Source organism: Lathamus discolor, chromosome 2, assembly GCF_037157495.1.
Source record: "Lathamus discolor isolate bLatDis1 chromosome 2, bLatDis1.hap1, whole genome shotgun sequence".
In the NCBI taxonomy this organism is placed as follows: Eukaryota; Metazoa; Chordata; class Aves; order Psittaciformes; family Psittacidae; genus Lathamus; species Lathamus discolor.
This window is the reverse complement of record NC_088885.1, coordinates 19,965,429-19,989,533: the sequence shown is the minus strand read 5'-3', so window position 1 is coordinate 19,989,533 and position 24,105 is coordinate 19,965,429. Positions and strand designations below refer to the sequence as shown.

Sequence of the window (24,105 nt, the reverse complement as noted above, 5' to 3'; positions counted from 1 at the left end):
TCTGGAATAAACCTTTTCTGATTGGACACTTTACACATTGGTATTTTTTAATCTGTTGTTTACTCCCTTTTGCAATTCAAACTTCACCCAGACATCCTCTACCATGACTTTTTCAGAATAACTAAAGAAGCGAAGAAAAGTTGCTTCCTGAAAATGGAAATTGCATTTTGCCAACTTGGGGAAGCTGCCTGGCTTGCACTGATTATGGCAGGCTTCTCTCTTGCCTTGCTTGGTATTTCGTTGTTTCTTCTATGCTGGTGCTTCCTAAAGTCAGGGAGACTTTTAACTAGAATGAGTTGTCTTTCAAGGCTCAGATTAACAAGATGCTGATATCCTATTTCCCAGTAAGTGCATTTTTGAATGAATGAAATGAGAATTGAGCTGAGACAGACTTTTCACTGATCATGTATCAGCATTTCTATGGCTATTGGTATTATGGTGACAGACATTTCTGATTTAATGGCACTTTAGCAATAAAGCTAGCTGCAGTAGGAAAAAAAAAAAGCTAATCTCAGTTCAGATTCAATATATAGGATTTGTGCAGTGATATGATGATTCAGTTTCAGTGAAATAAATCCTGAAATCTGGAAGGCTGTAAAATTGGCTTTATCATGTAGGGGAAGAAGAAAAGGTACTGGTTTCTCTGCTGACTTGTTAGTCAACTCTTGGGTAGTTCCAGGGCAACCAATCTGAGTAAATTAGGACACTAAGATTATTGTTACTGCTATTAAAAAAGTAAGGACACATCAGAAAAGTACAAAACACTATACAATTTGAGTGTGTTCAAACTAGGTGATTGTTAAGGTCCCTTCCAACCCAAATTATTCTGTACTTCTATGATCAATGGTTTGTTGTCATCCCTGCACATTTCAAACCATTCATATTAGCAGCCTACCCCAATCTGTTTTTATTTAATGTTTATTTTTAATGGCTAAATGGAATTCATGCTCATTTTTAAATATCAGTAATATAAAATTCAATAAAGATAAATGTTAAGCATTAAATCTGAAAATGTCAGAGTCATGAACGTAAGTACAATATTCTGCTTATTGAGTGTAGTGGAATGTTGCTGAATCACTTAGGCTGGTACAGCTTGAAGTTATGTACTTTGTCAGTGACTTAAAAATTCTAAACAATGAAAATCCAAAATAAAATGCTACCAATGAAAAGTTTTAGAACATGTGATGGGCAAAGACAGAAGGAATTAAGCTGGTTGAGATCTGCTCGAACAGCATGTGTTTCCACTGTAAATTGGTTTTAGAAGGAGAACAGCAATTGACTTTTTCTTATATCTTCGAGGCATAAGAGGAAAAACAGTGAACTTGCATACCAACATTAAGGTGTTGGGAAAATAGAGCTTTTCAGTACAGGAAGGGCTTGAAATGCGTATTAGAAAGTTAACTGAATAATTGTCATGGTAGTAATATTTTTAATTCAAATCTGAAGTCAGCTTTTGGTGCCCAGCTGATTTTTACAGTGAATGGCTTCCTCTCTTAATTTGTTTCAGGTGCCTTTCCAAGGAAAAGCGCAAGAGAGACAGCACAGTGTATAGGACCTGTGCCATGTATGTGCTGTATGCCCTGCTTAAAAAATAAATTAATCTAAGCTTTAGAGCACCCGCTACTTTTGTTACCTTCATCTGTCAATAGGTATTAAGCTTACATTAAAAGGAAGAAAAATACCCCAAACCTGGAAAGACTACAATCCTTAAATTGCAAGAGCAGAGAGAGAGACAAAACAATAACAAAGCAGGAGCTCATTGTAAATATAAATATCAATGCTAAATATATTTTTACAAATCCCAGTAAACAAAAATGTATTCATGTGGTATTTATGGTTTAGGTGAGTTTTATTTCTTAACACAAATAATAGTAGGTTTTATGTCTTGACTTTTATGCTAAATTTTCATTGCTAAAATTCCAAATTGATAATTAGTTGTAATTAGTTTTTATCACCAGTAAATGTTGTTAGTTCACTTTTTGCTGCATTCTTCTTGATTGAAGGATATTTTGCAAAGTGAATTACTGGGATGTCTTTGCTGCAAAATAATTTCTCTCATGTGATAATATAATTGAACTTGTTACAAATAACATGGTTTTAATTACTGTAAGTCAGGCGAATTCTTTATATGAGTTCTCAAGCTTCAAACCAAACTTCAGTAGTACATTCCCTATGCAAAACTGAAAGCTTGAAAACCTTAGCTACCGAAACTTCTCTGTTGGCACTTGATTACAAAATGGCTGTTTCCATAACGTGCACACATTTTTAGTATTAAGGAATATGTTTTGATTTAAAAAAAACCCTTTTTTTCCTTTCCTGAGAGGAGGATGAGATTGATTTTTGGCAGCTGGATGTGAAAAATGTTCTAAAATAATTTATTTATAAAATTTCTTTAGCTGATTTTAGGGTGGTGAGACACTGGAATCGGTTGCCCAGGGAGGTTGTGAGTGCTCCATCCCTGGCGGTGTTCAAGGCCAGGTTGGATGAAGCCTTGGGTGGGATGGTTTCGTGAGAGGTGTCCCTGTCCATGGCAGGGGGGTTGGAACTAGATGATCTTGAGGCCCTTTCCAACTCTAACTATTCTATGATTTGGAAAATAAGCCTATTTATTTAGGATAGCTCCTTTTGTTATATGAAAGTGAAATATCCCTGTGAATGCATTTTTTCTGTTCTAAGTGCCAAATGCTGAGAGTATTTTAAGTACTTGCATGAAAAAAACCCAAAACTAAAAATAGCTGAATTTCCACTAAGTACTCCAAGATGCTGCTAAATAGAAGACAATTTTCTAGTAGAAAGCCTGACCCTATTCATATTTCCTTATGTTTGTTTGTTTTTCAGTTGAATGGGAGAAATGTGAGTACTCTGCTCATTCTACAGTTTTAGTACTGCAATTGTGCAGTCTCCTGATGTGGTAAAGCATGTGATCAGCCAACAAATTCTGAGGCCAAAGGAGGCTGCACTGGAGCTGGGTTGCATATGGGCAAAACACGAGAAACATAGAAATCTGAGTTCACCTGCATGCACTGGGCAAGATGTTCTTTACAACTGAGTGTGAAATTATGTACATATATGCCACATACTGAACATGCTAAACTACAGTGAAAGTCATGCCTTTTTTATTCAGTGATTATTTAGACTACGTGGAATGGGAAAATGGGGTAGGAGATCAAATAGACATATTTCACTCCACCTTGTAATACTGAACTGGAGGGAAATTTCCTCTTATCAGCTTGTATCTTGTTCCAGCTCAAAATAAGAAGTGGGGTTATGTGAGGGATTGAAGAAGCTGGGTAAATGGCTGAGCAGCCAAACCATGGAGCTATACAATAAGAATCTGGGGTGTGTTTCAAGTCTCTCACACTGCCTAATAGAGAGACAGTACTGACGTTAGAGGATACCCTCCTTAGAGGGATTCTGTCCATCCATTAGTCCTAAAGTTAGTACATAACAAACCCTGAGAAATGAAGTCAAGGTTCTGCCTTCTGTTATCCCCATTCTTAGGTAAATGAACTTTCCTTTGGATTATGTAGTGAATTCCATATGCCCAAAATACTGCCAAGAGCTCTGCTGGATGTCTAAGCTGGGTATAGCTTGTTTTGTAGATTTTTCTCTGGGGTAGCTTTTTGATATGCTTTGTTTTGCTTTGCTAACAACAGACTGCACTGAATGTCTGAGTAGGAAGATGCATGTCTTTGTTCTCCCAATGAACAGCTGAAATGTTTTTAAGCTAACTAGTGAACTGTTGTAATATAATTGCTTTTCATGAAAGCAGTTATTTGGGCATTTGTTGATTGACTTATGACCTCCACTGGAAAATGTTGTAATGTTTGCTGCTGTTGGCTACTTGTGACCTGCTTTCTTGCATTTTCTTTTTCAGGAGGTTGCATGTCTTAATAGGTTTATTTCTAACTCTGCTAGTATTTTAACTACTACTTGCAGTCTGCTGAAGCATCAGTTGTAATCTTCCATTAATGGTCACCAAGTGATGGAATGATGAAAGGATGGGGTCTACAAGTGTTCAGTACTTAATGTAACAACAAACCCCCAAGAAACAGCTATTGTAAGCCAGCAGGACTCATAGGCGCATTTGGGTAAGTACCAAATCAGTACTGTCCACTCAGAAACTCCAAGTGGGCATGTTTGAATATTTGCAGAATATGCAATTAAGCAGGTTTGCAGTTATACAGTATTTTCAATGTAATTTTTAATCCATGGGAGGACTTGGAGAATACCTCTGAATGACCTTGGAAAGCAGAGAATACTCCTTCCCACTGCTGCAGGGCACCAAACCCAATCTTTATTTTAAGCATGTCTACACTAGTGTAGATGTAACTCTATGCAATATAATCTATACAACGTTGAATAAATTAGTCTTAGAGATACTGCAAAGTTGAATATAAATGTTCTCTTACGTTCCTAGACTAATTCTGGTGTGTTTTCCAGAGTGTAGGGTTTTCTATAATAACTAATTTAGCCTCATGTAGGTCTATAACGTTCTATAAATTCTGTGAGGTTCTGTAATCAGAAAAAAGGATATTTCTCTGCTGTGATTAAACATCTGTTTTCAGATTTTTTTGACATTATTGTGCTATTTGTGTCTTCTGGCTGCATTACTGCTACTGTAGTTGTATCACTAACCAGGTTAGATGTAAATCAGTTCAGGTGCTGCCAAAAGATGTCTAAACCTACCAAAACCTTGTTTGGCTACCAGTTTTAGTACTTAGCACTCTGTCTTGACGCAGTCTCCAGTCAGTTAGACAGTGTGAAAACAAATTCTGTCTCACACCAAGCTGGTGGTACTCTCCAGAGGTTATCTTCCTCTTACTTACAGGACTCCTAATACCTGCTCAACAGACAGTTTATAGATGAACCTGCTTCTGTCACACTCCTGAGGCAAGAAGATAGGGATCTGCTGGTGATGACTTCTTTTTGCCTGAAAGCCTAATGATTGACTTTTAAAATCAAGAATTAGTGGTTCAAATCTGTCTCTGTCCCAGGAGAGACTGAAGAAGTTTTGAGAGGTAAGTATTTCAAGTAAAGTCTCACAGGTAGCATACTATGTGAAAAAATGGACTGATCCTCAATTTTAAAATAAAAGAGTGAGTGATATTCAGAACAGTGAAGAGTTTGTCTCTGGATTTTGGATTCAGTTTCCCTGTGTGGAAACTTTAATGTTTTACTGCATGTCATCATATTTCCCTTTTTTTGATAGTGTAAGCAAGAAAATTGCATAACATTTTGTTTAGATAGTGTTAGCAGAGAAAAATACAGATTGTGCATGGAGGGAAATTATTTGGGTTTCTTTTTGTTTAACATACTACACTGCTCCAAGAATAATCTATTGCTTTTCACCAAAAATGCAATGACAAGCCCAGAACTATTGAATTTGAAATATTTTGTTAGTCCACAAAGTGCCTGCCTGGGTGACTCTGCCATCATGATGTATTTTCCACCTGCCTCTTGTAGATAGCCACGTAACGCATCTTCATATTTTAGAAATACCTGTCCTTTTCAATGTCAAAAGGGATGTATCAGTATGATTGTCTGTTTCAAAAGTATTACATGGAAGATATAATTTTCTATCTTAATAATGCCATCAGTGAACATCTTGGAGATATTTTTTAGTTCTTTGACTGAGCTTTATAAGAGCTGTTGTCAATGGGGCATGAGACTTTTGTCTGGAAAAGTACAGTTTGACATATAAATGAGGTGATACATTCATAGAGACTAACTAAGGATGTTAAATTACAACATTTAAGTTATCTGACCAACTTAAGCTGACTGAGGTTTACAAGCCTAATAATTCATATACGGAAATAAAATATCACTAGATTAAGTGTACACAATATAGAAGGAAAAATGAAAGAAAACTTGACATTTCTGGGAACCAAAGGGATTTGCAAAAAAGAAATGAAACTATGTGGTTGGATTTATATAAATATTTCCTCATGTGGAGTCATAAGAAATTGTCTTTAATCTCTTCATAATGAAAGACAGAGTATGCTGGGAATAGATTTTAGTCTTGCAGTATAACTGTGAAGTTAGTCTGATGGATGAATGTATGAAACAGTTTAGCCAGAGAACATTAGTGTCAGATAGCTGATTGCAGGTTTCAAGTTGTTAGAAGGGAAGATTAAAAAGCACTACTGAACAATATTGACCCTGCACCCCACAGGTCATACTGCTTGAGCAGGAATGGATGAGCTTCTGTTTCATTCGAATAGGCACAGGTAAAGTGACTTGAAACTTTTGGTATGCATTTGTACATGAATGGATTTGAATTTCTTTCAAGGAAATACCCCAGAAGCATAGCATTCACCAAGACAAGAAAAGCTGGAACAAGGAACTTGAGGAAAGAATGACAGGGAAGAAAGAAAAAGAAGCATATTCAGAAGAGGATAAATCCTAAGAAAATTAGATACACTAAGTACGCTAACTTTGCTTTGCTTTTATCTGTAGCACATGGCACAAACTTTTATGTAGCTTCCATGTAGAAAATTAATCCGGGAAAGAGTTTAAAGCCCCAAACTGCCCTACATGAAGTAAACCCATCCAGTTTTTCAAACTCATTTATCACACATTTGTCATGCTCCAAGTTTTCTGCGGCATTCCTTGATTCATTGTTAATATTGTCTAATGTTCACAAAAGCTCATTACCTCGTTATTAAGCCTGCTGATCTGCTGTTTGGTCTCTTCTGCTTTGATAACAAGCACTGCAGCACCAATTTCAGCCTCTGAAAATAATCCAAATGCACGTAAATGAGAGAAGTATAATCATCTGGAAATAACAATGCTATACTTGCACTTATCCAGTGCTTTAAATTTGAACCTAGTTTGCACTTTGAATGAATGTAAAATCTTGTGTTTAATATTTAGTGTATAATAAGTAAGAAAAGTGTGACAAATGAAGTTCATACATATCCTCTCTTCAGTCTGAACCTGAAAGAACTGAAAATGATAATCCTGATGTTTTTATATAACCCTTAAATGTTTTTAAAAAACATAGATAAAATTAATCTTGTATTACTATTTTTCTGTTTAGCTTTAAGAGAAAATAAATATGTCCTAATAGTCTCCATGTAAAATGTATTTAATTATGTGAGAACTGTTTGCTCATAAAAGAGAGGGTGCTGGAAACAGTCTGAGCTGCACTAGTTGTGTCACTTCAGCATTAGTCCACTGGTTTCTCCCTCTTCCCCTTCCAAACTCTCTCTCTCCCTCACACACCACCATATTGACATGCTCTGTTCCTCTGTGCTGCTGTTATGTCAACTTTTTCAGTGTAAGCTATTTAAGGCTCCCTGAAACCTCTTCTATGCAGGTGTTTGGGTTTTTTTTACTTCTAAAAATCTAGGTGCATCCACATTCCTTCACATCTTTACCAGAAATTGAGAGCCAAATTTGCATATGGCTTTTTAATGAGATTTTTTTTTTTTTGGGGGGGGGAGAGGGGGTAGGGTTTTTTTGTTTGGTTGGTTTTCGTTTTTAAATTTGGTATTATAATGTTTTCATATTAAATTTTCCCCTTGTGTTTAGTACCTTCATGCCCTAAGGTTTGGCAGCATGAGGCTACTGGCTGGTCCTACAATACTGCTGGTAAAATATAATACATTAAAATACAGTATTCTTTGCAAGCTGTTTTATCATGACTGTCTGCTTCCAGGAAAAGAACAAATGGCCTTTGGGACCCTGTTGTATTTTTGTACAGTACCAATTATGGTACTGGAATGGTATTGAAAGTACAGATATATGTTAAATCCATTTATGCCACTTCTGCGAATCAAAGAAATAAAGGAGAGCAAAAAGCAGTTATGAAAATTGTTTTCTCTGAAGAGTGATTTTCCCAGGCAAAACTCACCTCCAATTGCAGGAGATAACCTGGATTCCTGCCTAAGCTGATCAGAGCTGAAGTCGAAGGTTTGGTTTTCCTCATTATGGTTTCCATCTTCAATACCATCAACAATTCTGTTGAGAAAAATCGAAGTGATGGAGCAGTTTCATAACAACAGTTTCATAAATATCTAGTTCATAATTATGTTGTCAAAATTACTCCTAAAGGGGATATTTTTAAGCAGTGGTAAATTTTGCACAACATTAAGTTTAGAGAAAAGTAAAAACTATTATACTGGTATAACCTCTTATGAGTCGCTAAAGATTAAGTTTACTGTTAGAGAAAGGAATGTGAGGCCAAACGTAATTAACTGAAGTTTCAAAATTTTCAAGACTTCTGCAGTATATTCTAGGTCTGAGCAAAAGCTGTATTGTTCTTGCTTTTCATATCTAATCTGTTGCCATTCTTTCTTCTACACAAATAAAAGATGCTTCAGTATGCTGTTGTGAAATTTAAGTCTCCCTGCACATAACAGTCAGGCTCTTATATCTGGCTAGTTTAGGCAGAGTCTAAGCCTGAACATAGTATATTTATGAAAGCATCTCTGTAAACTGCCATCAAAAGTGTTGCCATGCAAACAGCTGTTCTCAAATTTGGGTAAAACTAACTCAGGCAAAGCAATGTCATTTGCAAATTTGGCGTAGGAAGATATGAGGACAAGCTGCAATATCCCAGTCATATTAGTTTTTGTATTGTATCTGACTACTAGGAAAGGCATTTGTGTAAGTTATTTCTACTCATACATTATAGCTGACCTCCAATTTGCAGTGTCAAGAAATCCAAAGGAAAAAAAAGCATTTTATACAATAATCAAGAATAGAAAACTGGTATCAGGTGAAGGAATCAACACATATTATTAAATTATAGATAATTATGTTTTTTTTTTGTTCTCATTTACAATGAATTGTGCTATAAAGAGAACTGTTTTAAAGTCAATGAACAGCTCAGAAAACTGCTAATTGACAGACATGGAGCATCAATTTCTTGCTTTGTCCAGGCACAAGATTCAAAATTTGTTTTACAGTGGGCAGAAGAGTTAAATATTAATCAGGAAGGGTTAAAGCAGACAGTTCTTGGCCTCTTATTCAATGGTGATAACTTTGTGACAGTGGAAATTAGACTTTCCATCTAGTAAGAATGTTGTCAAGCAAACATCTTGACTGGAAATGTTTGGAGAAAGGAAGAGCAGGCAACACAGAGATAACTATGATGTACTGGGCTTGAAAGACCCATGTAACTTGAAACTCTGTGCACATACCATATATTCTTGTACTTCTTGGCTCTTCATGTGGATTTAGGGCTCTGTGTCATGTCTGACTATTCATGATGCCAGCTGGATATTACTAGCCTTCACTCTAATCTTAACCTGCTTCTGGGAGGAGATGAGACTCAAATACAGTGCTTGAGCTGCTCTGCTTTATGCTGTTATCTACAGCTGAAAACCTGAATGATTGCATTGTTTGAAATTTGCTATTAAACCTATTTAATGTCATCTGGCCTCACTGCTTCAAAAAGCAAATTTTATACACCAATATCCCTTTTGTAGAGATTTCTAATTATATAAAATGCTAACATTTTAGCTGCCTTTAAAGCACACAGGGGAAAACTTACTCAAACATGACTTAGAATTTATAGACGCTGTAATCTTTAAAGTGTTTAAAGAGTCAGACTAAAAATCATATTAGCAATAAACCACCTCATTCTGGAGAGCCAAAATACAGGATCATATGTAGGAAATATAGAATGGGAAAGATGCTTGTACAAGGAACTGGCTGTGCAGCGATATAATTCAGTGAGATGAAAACATGAGGGGACAAAAGTAATTGGTAAGTCTCAACCCTTTCTGAAGTAGTTATTGTACAGGCCTGAATGTTCTTCTGAAGAGAGACAACTCTGATCTTAAAAGTCAAAAAGTTGGAAAGGGTTAATGTGTGACCTCTTCTATCCAGTCAGTCAGGGCTACAGTGCACTTGCCCACGTGTGTGTTAGGAGAATCAAATGCATCAATGCCTCCTCCCAGGACTACCTTTATTATCACTTACACTTTCTTCGTTTTGATGGTTTTCTACTTCATAGGTAGTACCCAAAAATTGGTTGGGAAGACATTGACTGTATCTTACAAATTGGGATGCTGGATTCTGTTCTTTGCACCAAGAACTGATAAAATATTTTACCTAGTCTCTGTGCTTATTATCTTCCCTGTGGTGTAGAAGGAAAGAACCTGAAGAGTAGTGAAGAGTTCTGGGTGGTTTACACTAGGGAACATCCACAGTAGAATAAGTTTCTTAAGCAAAGTATATTCTCTTGAGAAAGTGTGATTATACGTCTCAAAACTGCACTGACAGACATTTTGTCTAGAGTCTTGCCTTTCCATTGCACTGCTGTCTAAGAGCAAACAAAAGTGAGAGTCTTAATTAGGGTCTTATTTTCTTTTTAATTCTTTTTTAAGGCTCTTTTTAAAGTGGTTTTAACTTGTCAGTTTAAATATTCTAATAATATAAACTCATTCTGGGAAATAACATGAAAGTGTTATATGTCTTGGGCCAATATTCACCCTATTAACAGGATTACTCTGTAATTAGAAAATCATAAATGTAAATAGTAAATAATAGTATACATAACACTTTTTTCACATTTATTCTTGCAGCCTTTAGTGCCAGTATTTGGCTGCATATGTTCAGAGCAAGATTCGAGCAGAAAATGTGACAGGTAGCTTTTCCCTGAATTACCACTTGTTATACTTGTTATGCAAATGACAATGACCTTTCATCATAGCTGACCTGAACCAAATTCATATGAGATTTATGAAATAAATGAGAAAATACCTACTATGAATTTCAATTTTTCTAGTGTAGAAGCTGGTTTTCCACAGACTATTTTCTCCTGTATAGACAAATCTAAAATCAGTTTGTACCCAGCTCCTATTTGAAGTGTAACAGTACTGATCAAATATATGATGAGGGGGAAAGATTTCTATATAGGCTTCAGAGTCCTACTTATGATTGCATCCTTAAGGGCAGGTGCTTTGACGGAGCTAAACAAATACTACTCAAGCTGTGGCTATTTCATGTTTAGTTGTTGAAATTACCACTCTGTAAGGGAAATTCTTGAACATGTAAAATACTTCAAATTCTAGAAACCAAAACTTGAACTGAGATCACCTACTGCAGTTCCTTGTATGTGAAAAAGTGATTGTGATTTCCGTAAAGAGCTGTTCTCTTAGTTTATAGTTAATTACTGTGGTGCAGTGATTTAGAAATAAGACACATAAATCACAAGTAACATGCAAGTAAAAATTTAAAATCATGCGCTAATAATTCCGCAATAACCTGTTATGCAACTCCTGTTTATGCCAGAATTCACAGCTAAAAGATTTTCTCAACTCCATATTTATTCTCTACACCACCTGCATTATAAGGTTTCCTTTCTCTAATGTAAAAAAACATTTTTTTTTCTTCTAAAATTGCATTTTCTATTGCAGTCCTCTAGGAACTATTTTATTTGCACAGCTAAGCTTTATAATCGTCTAGTTGCTTCCTAAATTGTTCTCTTTCTGATGGACTCAGAATGTTTCACAGTGCTATTGTGGGAATGCATATCATTATGGATGGACAAAACAATACCATAAAGCCAGACTATTAAAATAGCAATTTTTGTAATTGCTTAATACTTTCGCCTTTTACTGGTAGAAATACTTTATTTCGCAACAAAGGACTAAAGTCTTAACATTCTGCATAGTGTGTAATGGTTCCTATGATATGAAGGCTTTCCTTCTTATTGTAGGATCAAAAGCATGAACTATGAAAGAAAAAGAAATATTTTATAATATTACAATCATGATAGTTGTTATTGGAGTTACATGAGAGAGTGTAATGATCTGTAACTATTACCTTGGGCTCAGGTCAGGTGGACCACTGCTGGTTAGTGCTGAAAGCTGTAACCTAAGGTTTTTCTCCTTCCTTCTGGAGTAGTAATGGAGGTCCGTTTCATGTTTGGCTCTTGTGGGGTTTGAACTGCAAGTGCGGATGGGTGAATGAAAGGGCACTGTTCCTGATGCCAACTGCTTCAAGTTTCTCCCTAGGTGGCTTTTATTGCTTCCAGCTTTCTTCTGCTGAGAGGAATTTGTGCTTCTTGTATGGATTGGTGACAGGGTGCTGCTCTCTTCTCCCTCCTCATCCTCATCTTCATCTTCCACAATTGAAGGAAGTCTCTTCTTTATATTTCCGTTTCCCTTGAGCTCTGTCTAAAATAGCATATTTTTACATATTAATGGAAAATTCAGAGTCTGATGTTTCAGAAATAGAATTTCTTCTAGTATTCATCCTGGAACAAAGTTGGGTCCAGCACAGCTTTCATTTCTCATTAGAGATATCTCTTTTGGAACTCTTCCATAACTTTCCTCCTCAACTATGGCTAAATGTGCATACGTAAGAAAAATACAAACAAATTAAAAAAGGTCAGTAGCAATGTGGTCACTGAACTCTGCAATATCTTTTGTTACCAGGAAAGATTACATGACAAGCTTTTACAAGCCGTGTGCCATCTATACACTTGAATAGATTAATCTTGCTTTACTGAGGTATTATTTCTTTTGAATGTTACACTATCAGACTTCTTGTGGACTAAGTGAAAGAACTGAGGCTGGTAATTCATATAAGTCCACATTTACATATGGAACATATCTATATTTATTCATATTTATAACTTACAAATAACATTTACATGAGTTCAGCTCAAGCCTGAATGTCTTCTGTTTCCTTCTTAGTTGTAACTGAAACCACTGCTAGGGTAGTAGGCAGCTTTTTCAGTTTATAATGCACCAGTGATGTGGCATTGTCAGCTTCAGAACTGAGCCATGAAAAAGCAGAGCTATGTCTGTTCTTAGAAAAACTGCAATTTGAATGCTTGATGTTGGAACCAAGGCAATTTAGTAGCAACACAGACTTGGGTTCTCCACTTTATGTAATAATTAAAGCACAGTCTAAGAGAACAATATATTGATTGTTATTGTTTCATGGTAACAAAATACACTGGCCATGAGTGCTGATATATGCCAACATGAAACTCATGTCAGGATCAGGCCATAACTCAAAAATAGTTCCATTTATTCCTATGGTACAACTTGGTATTTATTGGTAATAGGTGACTGGACAAAGGCTGAATCAGGCTCCAGGTCAAACTAAAAATTCCATACATCTGAGTGAAAAGTACAGGCAAATGCAAATTCATGGTTTCAGAAAGGGTTGGTATTAATTCTTTTTTTGGGGGGGGCTACCCCTCTTAATCAAGTTTGATTAAGGCACTGTTAACTTTAGATAGAAAACCTCAGATGAGCTTGTGTAGTCAAATCTCCCATATTCAGGCCAAGTAAGATTGGCTGGGTGGAAATGAAAATGCAGATTTGGGGCATTTATCCAAATGTTCTTAGTCCCTATTGGTATTTGTCTAAATGTTTTGCAGCATGGATTTAATTTTGCTGTGTGCTACAGCACACTTTCATTGAATGAATGCTTTTCTCTTAGTATACATTGACAGATCTAGTGAACTAGGTCTTTTCCATTTGAGATGTATGAAAAGGTAAAAATGTAAAACAGTGGCAAAAGACCCATCAATGTAAAATATAACAGCCTTGTTGTCAATCACAACAGTCATGTGAAGGCTGTCATGATGATCAAATTGTACAGGATCTGGCAGTGATGCAGCCTATACTCACAGAGAATGAATGTTACCTGTATTCAAAACTTTGGCTTGGGTAATGTATTTAAAATGACATGTATTTAAAATGCAGGTGCTATAGTAGGATATCCAAACCTGGCACCTGGAAGGAAAGATCATAAGCTCTTACTCATAAAATGGACAGTGGCTGAACTATCTGCAGGATGCTATTTAAAATCTCATTCTGAAACCATGGAAGTCATTTGGACTTTTTCCAGCTTTGCTCTGGCCATAACAAGGTACATGTTGCAAAGTTGGTCTTGGCATAGTTAAAATATGACTAACATACCTGAGATAATGTAGACTTGTTTGATAATTTTGATATTACCTGAAAGAAACAAAACAAAAAAGTAGCAAATATGTGCATCTGCACAGTATTGGCTTCCAAGTGTATACAGACACTCAAACCAAAACATTTATGATGATACAAGAAAAGAAACTCATGATAAAACAAAGGTACTAAATGAAATTGTGACAATGGTGACATAGAACTGAACTAACAACACTCCTTGGAAACAGGTGCTGTGAAGAAAAAAAAACCCAAACAAATAAACGGGAAAGAAAGTTTTATTTTCATTGAAAAAGTTCACTCAAAAGTAGCATTTTACTTTAATAAAAAGTTAGGTCAAGGTTCCAAACCTGTGAACGAATGTGGATGGGTGAATGTGTGCCTGGTGGGTTTCAGTGCTCGTTTAATGGAATCCCATGCAGGAACAATGCTCTGCTTTGTCCCTGCCTCTCTGTAGCTTTAGCTCCTGTGTCAGCCTAGTCCTTACATGCAGATGATCTAAGTAACTGTAGCATCTTTGATGAATTTTCAAAGGTAGTGATGGGACTGAAGAAAATAGGACCAGTATAATGCTGGTCATATATGACTAACATGACTAACAGCTATTCAAGGCCATGACATTTTTCTCTTCTTGAATTAAACAGAAAGTAAAACAAAAAAGAAGAAAAAAAATTGTGCAAGTTTAATGTGTTAACTACTTCTAATAAAATCTGCTGGAACTGCTGAAATATATCTGTTATGAACATTCTGTTGTTTACTTGAGTGTCCATACCTTGACCACCGTCAAGTCCCTGAGAGCTGCATTAAGGCTGTATTTATAGGAAAACATTAGTCTGCTAGGCAGGATTTTCAGAAATGATTTCCAGTTTTTCTAAACCCACATGTTAAGATAAAAAGTGTTTAACACCCATCAATTTTAAATTCGCAACATTAGTTTATTTTTATCTAAACTCAGGTAAAAGAACTTCAAACTTTCTTTATTTTTTTTCACCAGTCTTTCAGGTTATCCTGAAAACTGTTCTGTATTTGCTCATTAAAGTGAGGTTACTAGTAGTTGTATAATATACAAATACTCAAAATTTGAGTTTGTGTAAGCAGAAATCCTACTTCACAACAACCAAGCCAGTAGCAGGTGTATCAATAAATTTAGCAATAATACTCTAATAGCTGCCAAACAGAACAAGTGCAATAATTAGGCTATGTAAACAAAATAACTGCTGTGTTATTCCTGAGTTAGATAAAGTACTGGATCATATTAATAGAGGATGAGATCTCAAATCCTGAAATCTCCCAGTCTGCACTGTAATCTATGCCAACTGAAGAAACAGCATCTCTTTTCAAGATTCAGGAGAACAAGAAACTGAAAGTGTACTAAAATATTAAAGTCAGAAATAGGAAGTGCTAATGGTCCTTTTCTGAACATATGTTTAAAAAGTTTAATTTACAATAGTGCCTAGAATTTTGGGGGCATCTGTTTGCTCAGCTTCTAGGCACAGGTGCAGTATGAATGTTAAATAGCAGCTTTAATTAATTTTCCAAACTAGTCCCAAACATTAGCAGCTTCACAAAAAAGATCTTACAAAGTACAAATTTGACTTCTGAAGTCTTTATGTCATTTGTAGTAAAGTCCTCCTCACTTTTTCTTTTTCCTCCTAAGCACATGTGTTAATGCTGATTGTGTGATCCCGTGGTGAGGCACTGGAATGGGTTGCCCAGGGAGGCTGAGTGCTCCATCCCTGGCAGTGCTCAAGGCCAGGTTGGATGAATCCTTGGGTGGGATGGTTTAGTGTGAGGTGTCCCTGCCCATGGCAGGGGGGTTGGAATTAGATGATCTTGAGGTCCTTTCCAACCCTAACTATTCTATGATTCTATGAGATTCTATGAAAACAGAGACAAAGAAATCATATGGGTGTTTCCTAGATGTCCTGGTGGCATTTCCCCACAGCCCTGCTAGGGTCTTTCACCTGGGCTGGGCTTTCAGCTCTGTGACCAATTGGTAGTAACACTGTCTGCTGCCTGCAGGAACTCTCCACTGCCCATCAATACAGCAGCCACAGACACCCACGGGTGAGCATCTCTCTCTCTCTGTTCTCAGTTTTACACTTGTTAGTTGCTGTATAAGGAAGAAATTGGCTGCAGAGGAAATATGATTAGTAACAGCATTTTGCTGCGTTATGACCTTACCAAGAGAAAGATAAGGCAGGTCACTTTTTGCAGGGGAGGGAAGGAGTGTCCTTAGGAGGAAAGGTAACAGAAAATAATGGGTATGAATAGGGAAAATGTGACATGAGAAAACTACTCATCAGACTTGCTTTTCCCCAAATTGATCCCTTAAACCCACTGGAGGACAATTTCAGCATGAATAAATTGGTATTTTAGATAAACAGTGGACATATAAACTGTTTATTCCACAGCATAGTACCCACAGTAAAAGTGTTGAAATTGCTTCTTTAGTAATACACTGCAGCCATATTTACTGCTTGTAACTTTGAACACTGTATCTTACACACATAAAACAGAGTCTGGGACTTCATGGTTTGGTAGCTGAAAGCTGGTAAAAAGAAACTAATCTGTTATCAGAGAGAATTCTCAAGTTTTGCTTTTAAAACTCCTCCAGCAAATTGCCCTCCTCTCCCTGAAAAAATACCATTCTTAAAGAGAAAAGATGAACAAGAACATGGAAAAAGCAAGTCAAAGGGAAGTAAATTTAAAGACCTCACCATGAACGTAACTTTTTCTCTGTAAAAATGTGGTATCAGAGTAAATAATTATGATTTCCTGTCCTAATTTCTGATCTGCTAAAACATTTCACTCAGAGCAACACACTGGTGTAGCCTTCCATAAAATGTTTTTTTTTTCCTCATGCAAAAAGGAAGAGGATACAAATTGGTTCTCATGCTGGTCTTTTAAAAATAAGTACAACTTTTAAAGGATACGGGCTGCTGAAACAAAAACACGTATTTCAATTTTGGGAAAAAATCCAAAAAAGACTGATGTTAGCATAACTTACGTGAAATACTGTCAAAGTCTAATTCAATTTTTAATTGCAGCCCTGGTGTCTTTACCAAGAATTGTGACCAAACCAGGTAATTAGCTGTACAATAATTCCAATGATAAAACCCTAAAAAGAGAAATATAAAGATGCACGTAAATTATCAGGTTAATGCATTGAATGTCCAGGTAAGTAAATTTACTGGCCTGATTTTTGTTGCCTCTATGGGAAGTAGGAACAAAACCAGAAACATAATTTCACTGCTTTGCTCTTAAACCTTGGGTCCCAAAATTTATTAATAATTCTTTGTATCTGAGGAGTCAAAAGGATAAAATACACTTTCAGGAAAGGATTTGAAATCAAACTTGAATATTAATGTTCTTAACAGGAAAAAACCCCAACATATAGGAGCATTGGCAGTGTAAAAAAAAAAAACCAAACAAAACCAACCAACCAAACAAACAAAAAACCCACATGCCATATGTTCTATTCTCTGCAAATTTACTGTATAGTAATGGAAAAAGTACAAATACATAACAAGGGATTATTGTACTGCTGAAAAGCTTAATGCCTCACATGTGTTCAGGCCTCAATTTTCCATAATCAGCAATTTTTTCAATGAAATATCACAAATCCTTTAAAGCACAAAGGACTAAATCTCTTATAAAGAGTTTCTCAGGCTAGATATAATTGTTTTATATCTACATTTACTGAGCAATTTACTGCCTTTTTTTTTTTTCCATTTTTTTTTTCTCTAAAACTTTCTATAGTTCACTGGCTTGTCCTTGTGTTTTGTCAGGTTTATTCTTATCTCTTCCCTGCTTAGTGAAGAGCTAGAGAAAATGTATTTTGTTGAAGCAGATGGCTTTCAGCAGTCTCTAATCCTACTTATGATATAGAATATATTGAATTAGCAACAAGAGTTGAAATGCAGATTTGTCACCAGTATTTCAGCCTAGGTGACCAATACTTGTGAATTGCCATGAGCTTTACAATGTTCTTCTAAATCATTATCCTACATAATTCCTATCTTTCAAATAAATTATCATAGCCTGTGAAGTTAAGACAAGTGTTCAATAACTGCCTGGTTGTACTTAGCTTTGGATGAGATTTTTGCAAATGAATACTTGCTTGGATTCAAATTTCTCACATGATGTTTTATATTTAGTATTAAATAAATAAAACTATAAATGTAATATTTTTCATGTCCTTCTTTAAAACTTAGTTGTTAACATCACTGCATTCGGTAACAAAAAAAAAATTTAATTATACTTTGATTGTTTCATTAATAACACAGGATCTATTGGATTTGATATTAAGAAGATGCCACAGAAATAAAACCTAAACTCTCTCACTTGCTCCAAATCAAGAATCAAATAAATAATAAATGTGGATGGTATAAATTAGTAATTTTTACTTCTGTATTCTCACATCTCTCTCTCCCACCCCAAAACAAGCAAAGAATATAGTGTCCCAGGATGCTTTGTATGTACATCTTTCATAGCAAACTTGCACCAGTAAGAACTGAAAAAAATAACAACTAAGGAAAAGACTGTCAATAAGGTCAAAAGAAGACAAAAGGAGGAATTGTTAAAAGAGAGAATAGACCTGCCACTAACTGTACATTTCTCTGGCAGGTTGCATTTTTTGAAAAGCTTGCAGATCACTGCAGACAAAAGATACAGTGGAGAAAACTTTTCAATGTTCCTGCAGTTTGATTACAGTCATATAAAGACTTACATAATATTATGGAAATTAAAATGAGTGCTAACAGCTTTCAAAGTAATAAAACTCGTGCTTAACTTCATACAACTTTAAGATTTCACAGACTCATAAATAGATGCAGAAATGGCCCTGGTAAACCTTACAAATAAGAAGACAGGGACAAGTATAATCTGTTTCCTTATTTTAAAATATGATTGTTTGTTTTCTTTTTGCTTTTGTTTTTAATCAGAAATGTTTCTTCTAAATTATGAATATTTTGCTTTTCACATGGCAACTTGATCAGTAGATTAACCTCTAGTGAATTCTTCCAGGAAGAAACAAAGTGCAAATTGAGCACACATCTGGCCCCTTGATATATTCAGAATAAAAACTTTAGGGAAGACAGCAGACACAAGGTAACTGTGAAAGCAATTTGCATGATTTTACCTCAGGGTAAGAGGCCATGTACTGGCAGGTGAAGACACCAGCAGAAGCCTAAGTATATAGGTTTTATTAAGAAAGCCATCCTAATTTCCTTCCCCAGAGATGCAATTTATGTTTCTATATAAGCATAATACAGAAAAGCTGGAGCTCCTGGCAGCTGGGTTATTCAAGAAGTTCTGCTTAAGTTAGAAACTAAGACAACGTGAACACTCAATAAGTAAATACTATTGCTTCAGTTTTCAAAGTACCATGATATAAAACCACATCCAGTGTCAAAAAAATCTAATATCAATTTTGCTGAAGGAATGAGCATAGTGAGATTATCAATGGAGCCTGTCTCTAAACACTTACTATATAAGCAATACTGCACTGTATACACAGTATATACTTACATTCTTTATGTAGCTGTTTGCTACTGAAGTTGTTATTTTTCACAGCGCTGAAAAGAGGATCTATATGTCTTAAGTAGGAACTGCATTTTCAGCAGAACTCTAGTTACACTTATGTAGGCAGGTTCTATAGCTCTGATTTTAATAAATGAAGGTATAGATAATTAAAAAGAAAAAATATGCTGATATATTTGTTTTACATCACTAAAATCTTAGACTGCATTTGTACATTCCTCAATTTTGGTTTTCATTTTTACATGCTTTTGTATCTTTGAGCAGAGGGATGGGTCTAGTTGATCTTCAGAGAAGCCTTTCAACTTCAGCTATTCTATTATTCTATGATGTTTAAGAAAGCTGCACTCCAGTTCAATAAAATTGAGAACACATGTATCCATGTAGAATGCCTACTTGATACACAAGTTGCACTGATTATAGACAGTTGGCTCAAAGATTTAATTTCACATGTTCCAGCATGTATGCTGAGGTTATAACTCTGCATGTCATATAGGAACTTTACCACATAAGCTTCAATATGCTCATTACATCTCAAGAGAGTCTGTGCCTTCAGAATTAGTGTTCATATAGAAAAAATTGTGATACTGTCATTTCCTTCATAAATTAGTCTTACATTACACAGAATAATAAAAGTATGAGTTCCTGTAAGACTGCTTCTAGACTTAAAGCCACTGTCTAGCCCTTGCTATATCAATGAAAAATAAAGAAATTATTAAAAAAAAATAAAATAAAATCCACCTTCTAACTTCATGCCATTTTAAAGTTAAGTTATATTAGGATTAATTTTATTTTCACTTTTTTTTCAATGTAGAGATGAAGATATACTATTAATATTGTAAAAGTTACATTATCATGTTTCCTAAGACACAATGAAGCATATTAGCAAAAGTTGTAATCTAGCATCCTTATGTAATAAAAAAAGAAATATGGTTATATTCCAAAGCAATACTCCCTGAAAGCCAGGAGCTTTTCGTGGCTAAAACTCTGACACAGTGTTTCATACCGTCCTCTTACGCCAGTCTAAAAACATCAATAAGCTGCTTTGCCAGCCTGGGTATGCTTTTTTTCGGCATGTAACCTTCTGGTTAAGCTGTATAATCTGATGCAGAATGCAATAATCGCAGGAAGTGAAATGAATGAGAATGGAGAGTACTTAAAAGGACTCAGAAGCTAAAATTAGCAGTAACTTTTTGTCAATTATTTAAATAATTTAGTTCTAGTTGCAGTGAAAATTGTATCTGTCAAAGTGCTACAGTCTGATTGTGAAAATCCCTATTACATACATGCATTGAATAATCTTTTCATAAATAATGTATAACTGATAATCATAATTCCTGTCTTTAAGATATTCAAAAAAAGTAAGAGTGACCACAAGGGTAGGAATTTTGAAATAGGTCACATATATGTAGCATATTCCCAGTCAAAACTTTATGGGTTATTTTCCTCTCCTCCCCTTTATCCTCTTTCATATCTTGTGTGATTCATCCTTGCAGCCAATCATCTATTTATTTTAGGTGTAAAATGGAAAAGACTTGTAAAACCACAAGAATTAATGAAAAGAAAAAATGGGAAAATGACATAGTTGCCTCAATAAGCTGTAGAAAATTGCCACAAAGCAGAGGAATAAACTATCAGACAATAACAGGCTGTAGAGGTAACTGGGTGTTGTTATTTTAAAAAATATTAGAATGACGGAAGGCTGCAGAAATGGAACAGGAGCATAGCAGCAAAAAATAAAATCAAATCTTCAGGTGAAGATACTAGGAAAGAAAATGCAAAGACCACCAAGCCTTCAAGAAGACAGGCATACTGGTATGTCTTCTTTGAGTTACAGGTTTCCTTATTGAATTATTTCTCAGCAGTGTACCATAATGAAGGATATATTAGAAACATGATAGTGAGATGATTATCTTGGGGGGTACCAGGTGAACTGGTGGCTCAGGGGCACCACCTTAAATAGCTAAAAATCCACTAAAATGTGCTTGCTGTCATGAATACAGGTAGGAGACCTGTGGAATATCTTACAGAGAGCTAAAAGACAAAGCTCTTTGCCAAACTGCTTCTCACTAATTTAAAATCAGAAATTAAGCATAAAACAGGTAAAGGCACTTGGTCATGTCCCTTCTACAGCTGCATGATCCTGTTACTGATTCCATAGCAATTGAGTTGAGCTGTGTAAATGTTTTCTGAGGGCTGCTTTGTTCAGCTATAGGGTAATGTATTTTGGGAAGATGGAAAGGGGGAGAGAGAGAGAGACAGGGAAGAAGGAAAAGTAAGTTTCGGGTGGTCCCAGGAGAATGATCAAACAATCTGAGTAACTTGTAAAATGTGAAAGAGCACTGAGCAATATTTCACAGCAGCACAAATCGCAGAGTAGCCATGCGCAGAAGCAGGTAAGAGACCTACTTCAGTCAACACATCAGGTTCACAGAGTGAATTATATATTCACAGATTTTAAATTATTTTTGTTTCTGATAGTATGAATACCTTCGTTCCTTTACTTTAGTTGCTAAGAAGATGAGAAGCTTGCTGACTCTATCTCACATCAAAAGAGGTGTAAAGGAGAAAAGGAAATATGATGGCTGACAGGAAGAAAGTGGATACACAGCCATGAATCACTTCAGGTCCCTAATAAGATAATGGGAATTTGTTCTGTGTGACTTCCAACATGGACTAAACAGAAAGATAATGAACTAATATAACTTTTGGGGTGTTTTCTAATATTTTTTTTTCCCCAGGAATAATCATGCAGATGAAGTATTAAACTTCTGTTGCTTTAGGTGATTTACTCACTTCTATGTTCCACCTGTTGTAATAATTCTTGTATAGAAAAAGAAAAATTACAATTGATTGGTCTCTTGTTTTGAGAATTTATACCTACTGTGTCAGACTATAAACATCAGTGAATTACGCCTGCAGTACATGAGCTTCTGACACATGAGCTATTAACAAAGGTGGGGGGTGCTTAACTGAATATAAGTTTGCTTAAAAATGACAAGTTTTCTTTAAAGTTATCCAGCTCCACTCTTAACTGTCAAAGTAGGGCTTTTTAACTTTTCTAAGGTAAGTCACTTTTTTCTACACAGCTCCTGGGTAACATGGCAAAAGCCTCTTCTCTATAAAAAAGGCAGTTGTAATTATTCGGGAAACCTTCTGTGGGAATTATTTATAATGAAAAATATTTTGCAATCTGTGACTGTCCTGCAGTGGACAGGATGAGCTCTGATCTAGGCAGAAGTAAAGGAATTATGACTAAGTGTAACAACATAGTAAGTGTTGGTTTGGAAATTAATTTTTTAAATGCATAGGTTTTATTGTAAATACATAGGTAATACTCAAAAAATAGTATTTATTTGGCTCTCAAAAATCAAACATATCAATAGGTAATTATGTGGCTGAAGTTTCTATCAAGTTCTTATTTTACAAGGATTGCCAAAATTAAAAGCAACTATTTTAAAAAATATTGCTTATTTTTTCCTTAATAACTTTGATTTGTTTCTTTAAAACAAAAAGCTATTTATTCATGCAGACAGTAGAGATGTATTAAAAAGTAAGAAATGTCATGCTATTTCCATTGCTGATTCACAATAAACAATCAAATATGTAACATAGAATTCCTTCTGAGCTATTACTATACTGGAAAGCACCATTCATAAATTCAACAGACTAGAAAAAGCATGATTATAGTGTCTAGAATGAACATAATGTCGAATACATGATCTACTAGCTGAAACAGACAGTGGCTAAGGCAGACTTTCAGCTGAATTTTGTGCTTGCATTCAAAATCTGCTACTGCTCTCTAAATATGTAAGTAGCACATGCTTTCCAGGGATAGTGCACAGCAAAATAATTTCCAGTTTCTTTCACATAATTGTATTATATGTTATAAAAACCTTCTCATGAGTACTTAGTTTTACCAAATAAGATATCTGACTCTCCCACTGCCTGCTGTGTAGGAAACCTGTGACATATAGAGCATAATGATATACGTGGGGTGAGGTGGGTGTCAAAATCTGCGTCATTTAACAAACTATTTCACGGCTAAGACGCCATGGTCACAGGCCAAGAGAAATTGAAACACATGAATGGGCAAATATTTTAATGTCACAACTCCAGCTACCAAACAAATCAACTTTTTCTAACTGTCCAGTTATTTAACTGAATACATTTAAAAACACATTTACAAATTTCTTCAGGAAAAAGCAGCAAAGAAAGCAAAGGACAGAATATATATGATGAACATAAAGACTTTTTTCCTAACTCGCATCTTGCTGTGATAGGAATATATAAAAACATGGCATAATAGCACTGCCAGTGTGATTGCACACACATTAATGGTTATAATAATAGAACAGCTAATGATTGCTGGTTTTAGAGCTATCATGAAACACCGCTGAAACTTTTCTCTCCCTATTTTGTGTCTTTCTGTTTCTTTATCTGTTACTCATTAGAGGCTGAAATAGTTACACAATTGCCATCCCCTGCACTTAAAGTCTCCTGAGCTTTTCTTCCAAGATTGCTTAAACAACACTTTCAATCTTTCTATAACCAGCCAGCTACAGTTTCTACTTGTTACTAGGAAAGCTTGTTACAGCTCCTCCTTTTTTTATTGAAGAGTGACAAAGATGTGGAAATCCTGGAGCCTTTTCCATCTTACTTGGATTGT

The 24,105-nt window shown here is 35.5% G+C and overlaps 1 protein-coding gene and 1 long non-coding RNA gene across 2 annotated transcripts in view; one reads left to right on the top strand and one right to left on the bottom strand.

The window, feature by feature from the left end:
• LOC136007783 (uncharacterized) overlaps positions 1-7,002 on the top strand; it is an 83,530-nt gene extending 76,528 nt beyond the window's left edge. Inside the window, exons 4-6 of the long non-coding RNA XR_010609850.1 lie at positions 3,878-4,091; positions 4,832-5,021; positions 6,293-7,002. This is a non-coding gene — a long non-coding RNA (uncharacterized LOC136007783). The remainder of the gene's footprint in view (positions 1-3,877; positions 4,092-4,831; positions 5,022-6,292) is intronic.
• The window catches only part of KCNH8 (potassium voltage-gated channel subfamily H member 8), a 173,830-nt gene that overhangs the window by 4,832 nt on the left and 144,893 nt on the right, over positions 1-24,105 (bottom strand). The window contains exons 12-15 of the mRNA XM_065666043.1: positions 13,896-13,934; positions 11,782-12,134; positions 7,859-7,965; positions 6,658-6,734 (exon numbers count right to left, since the gene is read on the bottom strand). Of these exons, the coding sequence (XP_065522115.1) occupies positions 6,658-6,734; positions 7,859-7,965; positions 11,782-12,134; positions 13,896-13,934 (576 nt within the window). The remainder of the gene's footprint in view (positions 1-6,657; positions 6,735-7,858; positions 7,966-11,781; positions 12,135-13,895; positions 13,935-24,105) is intronic.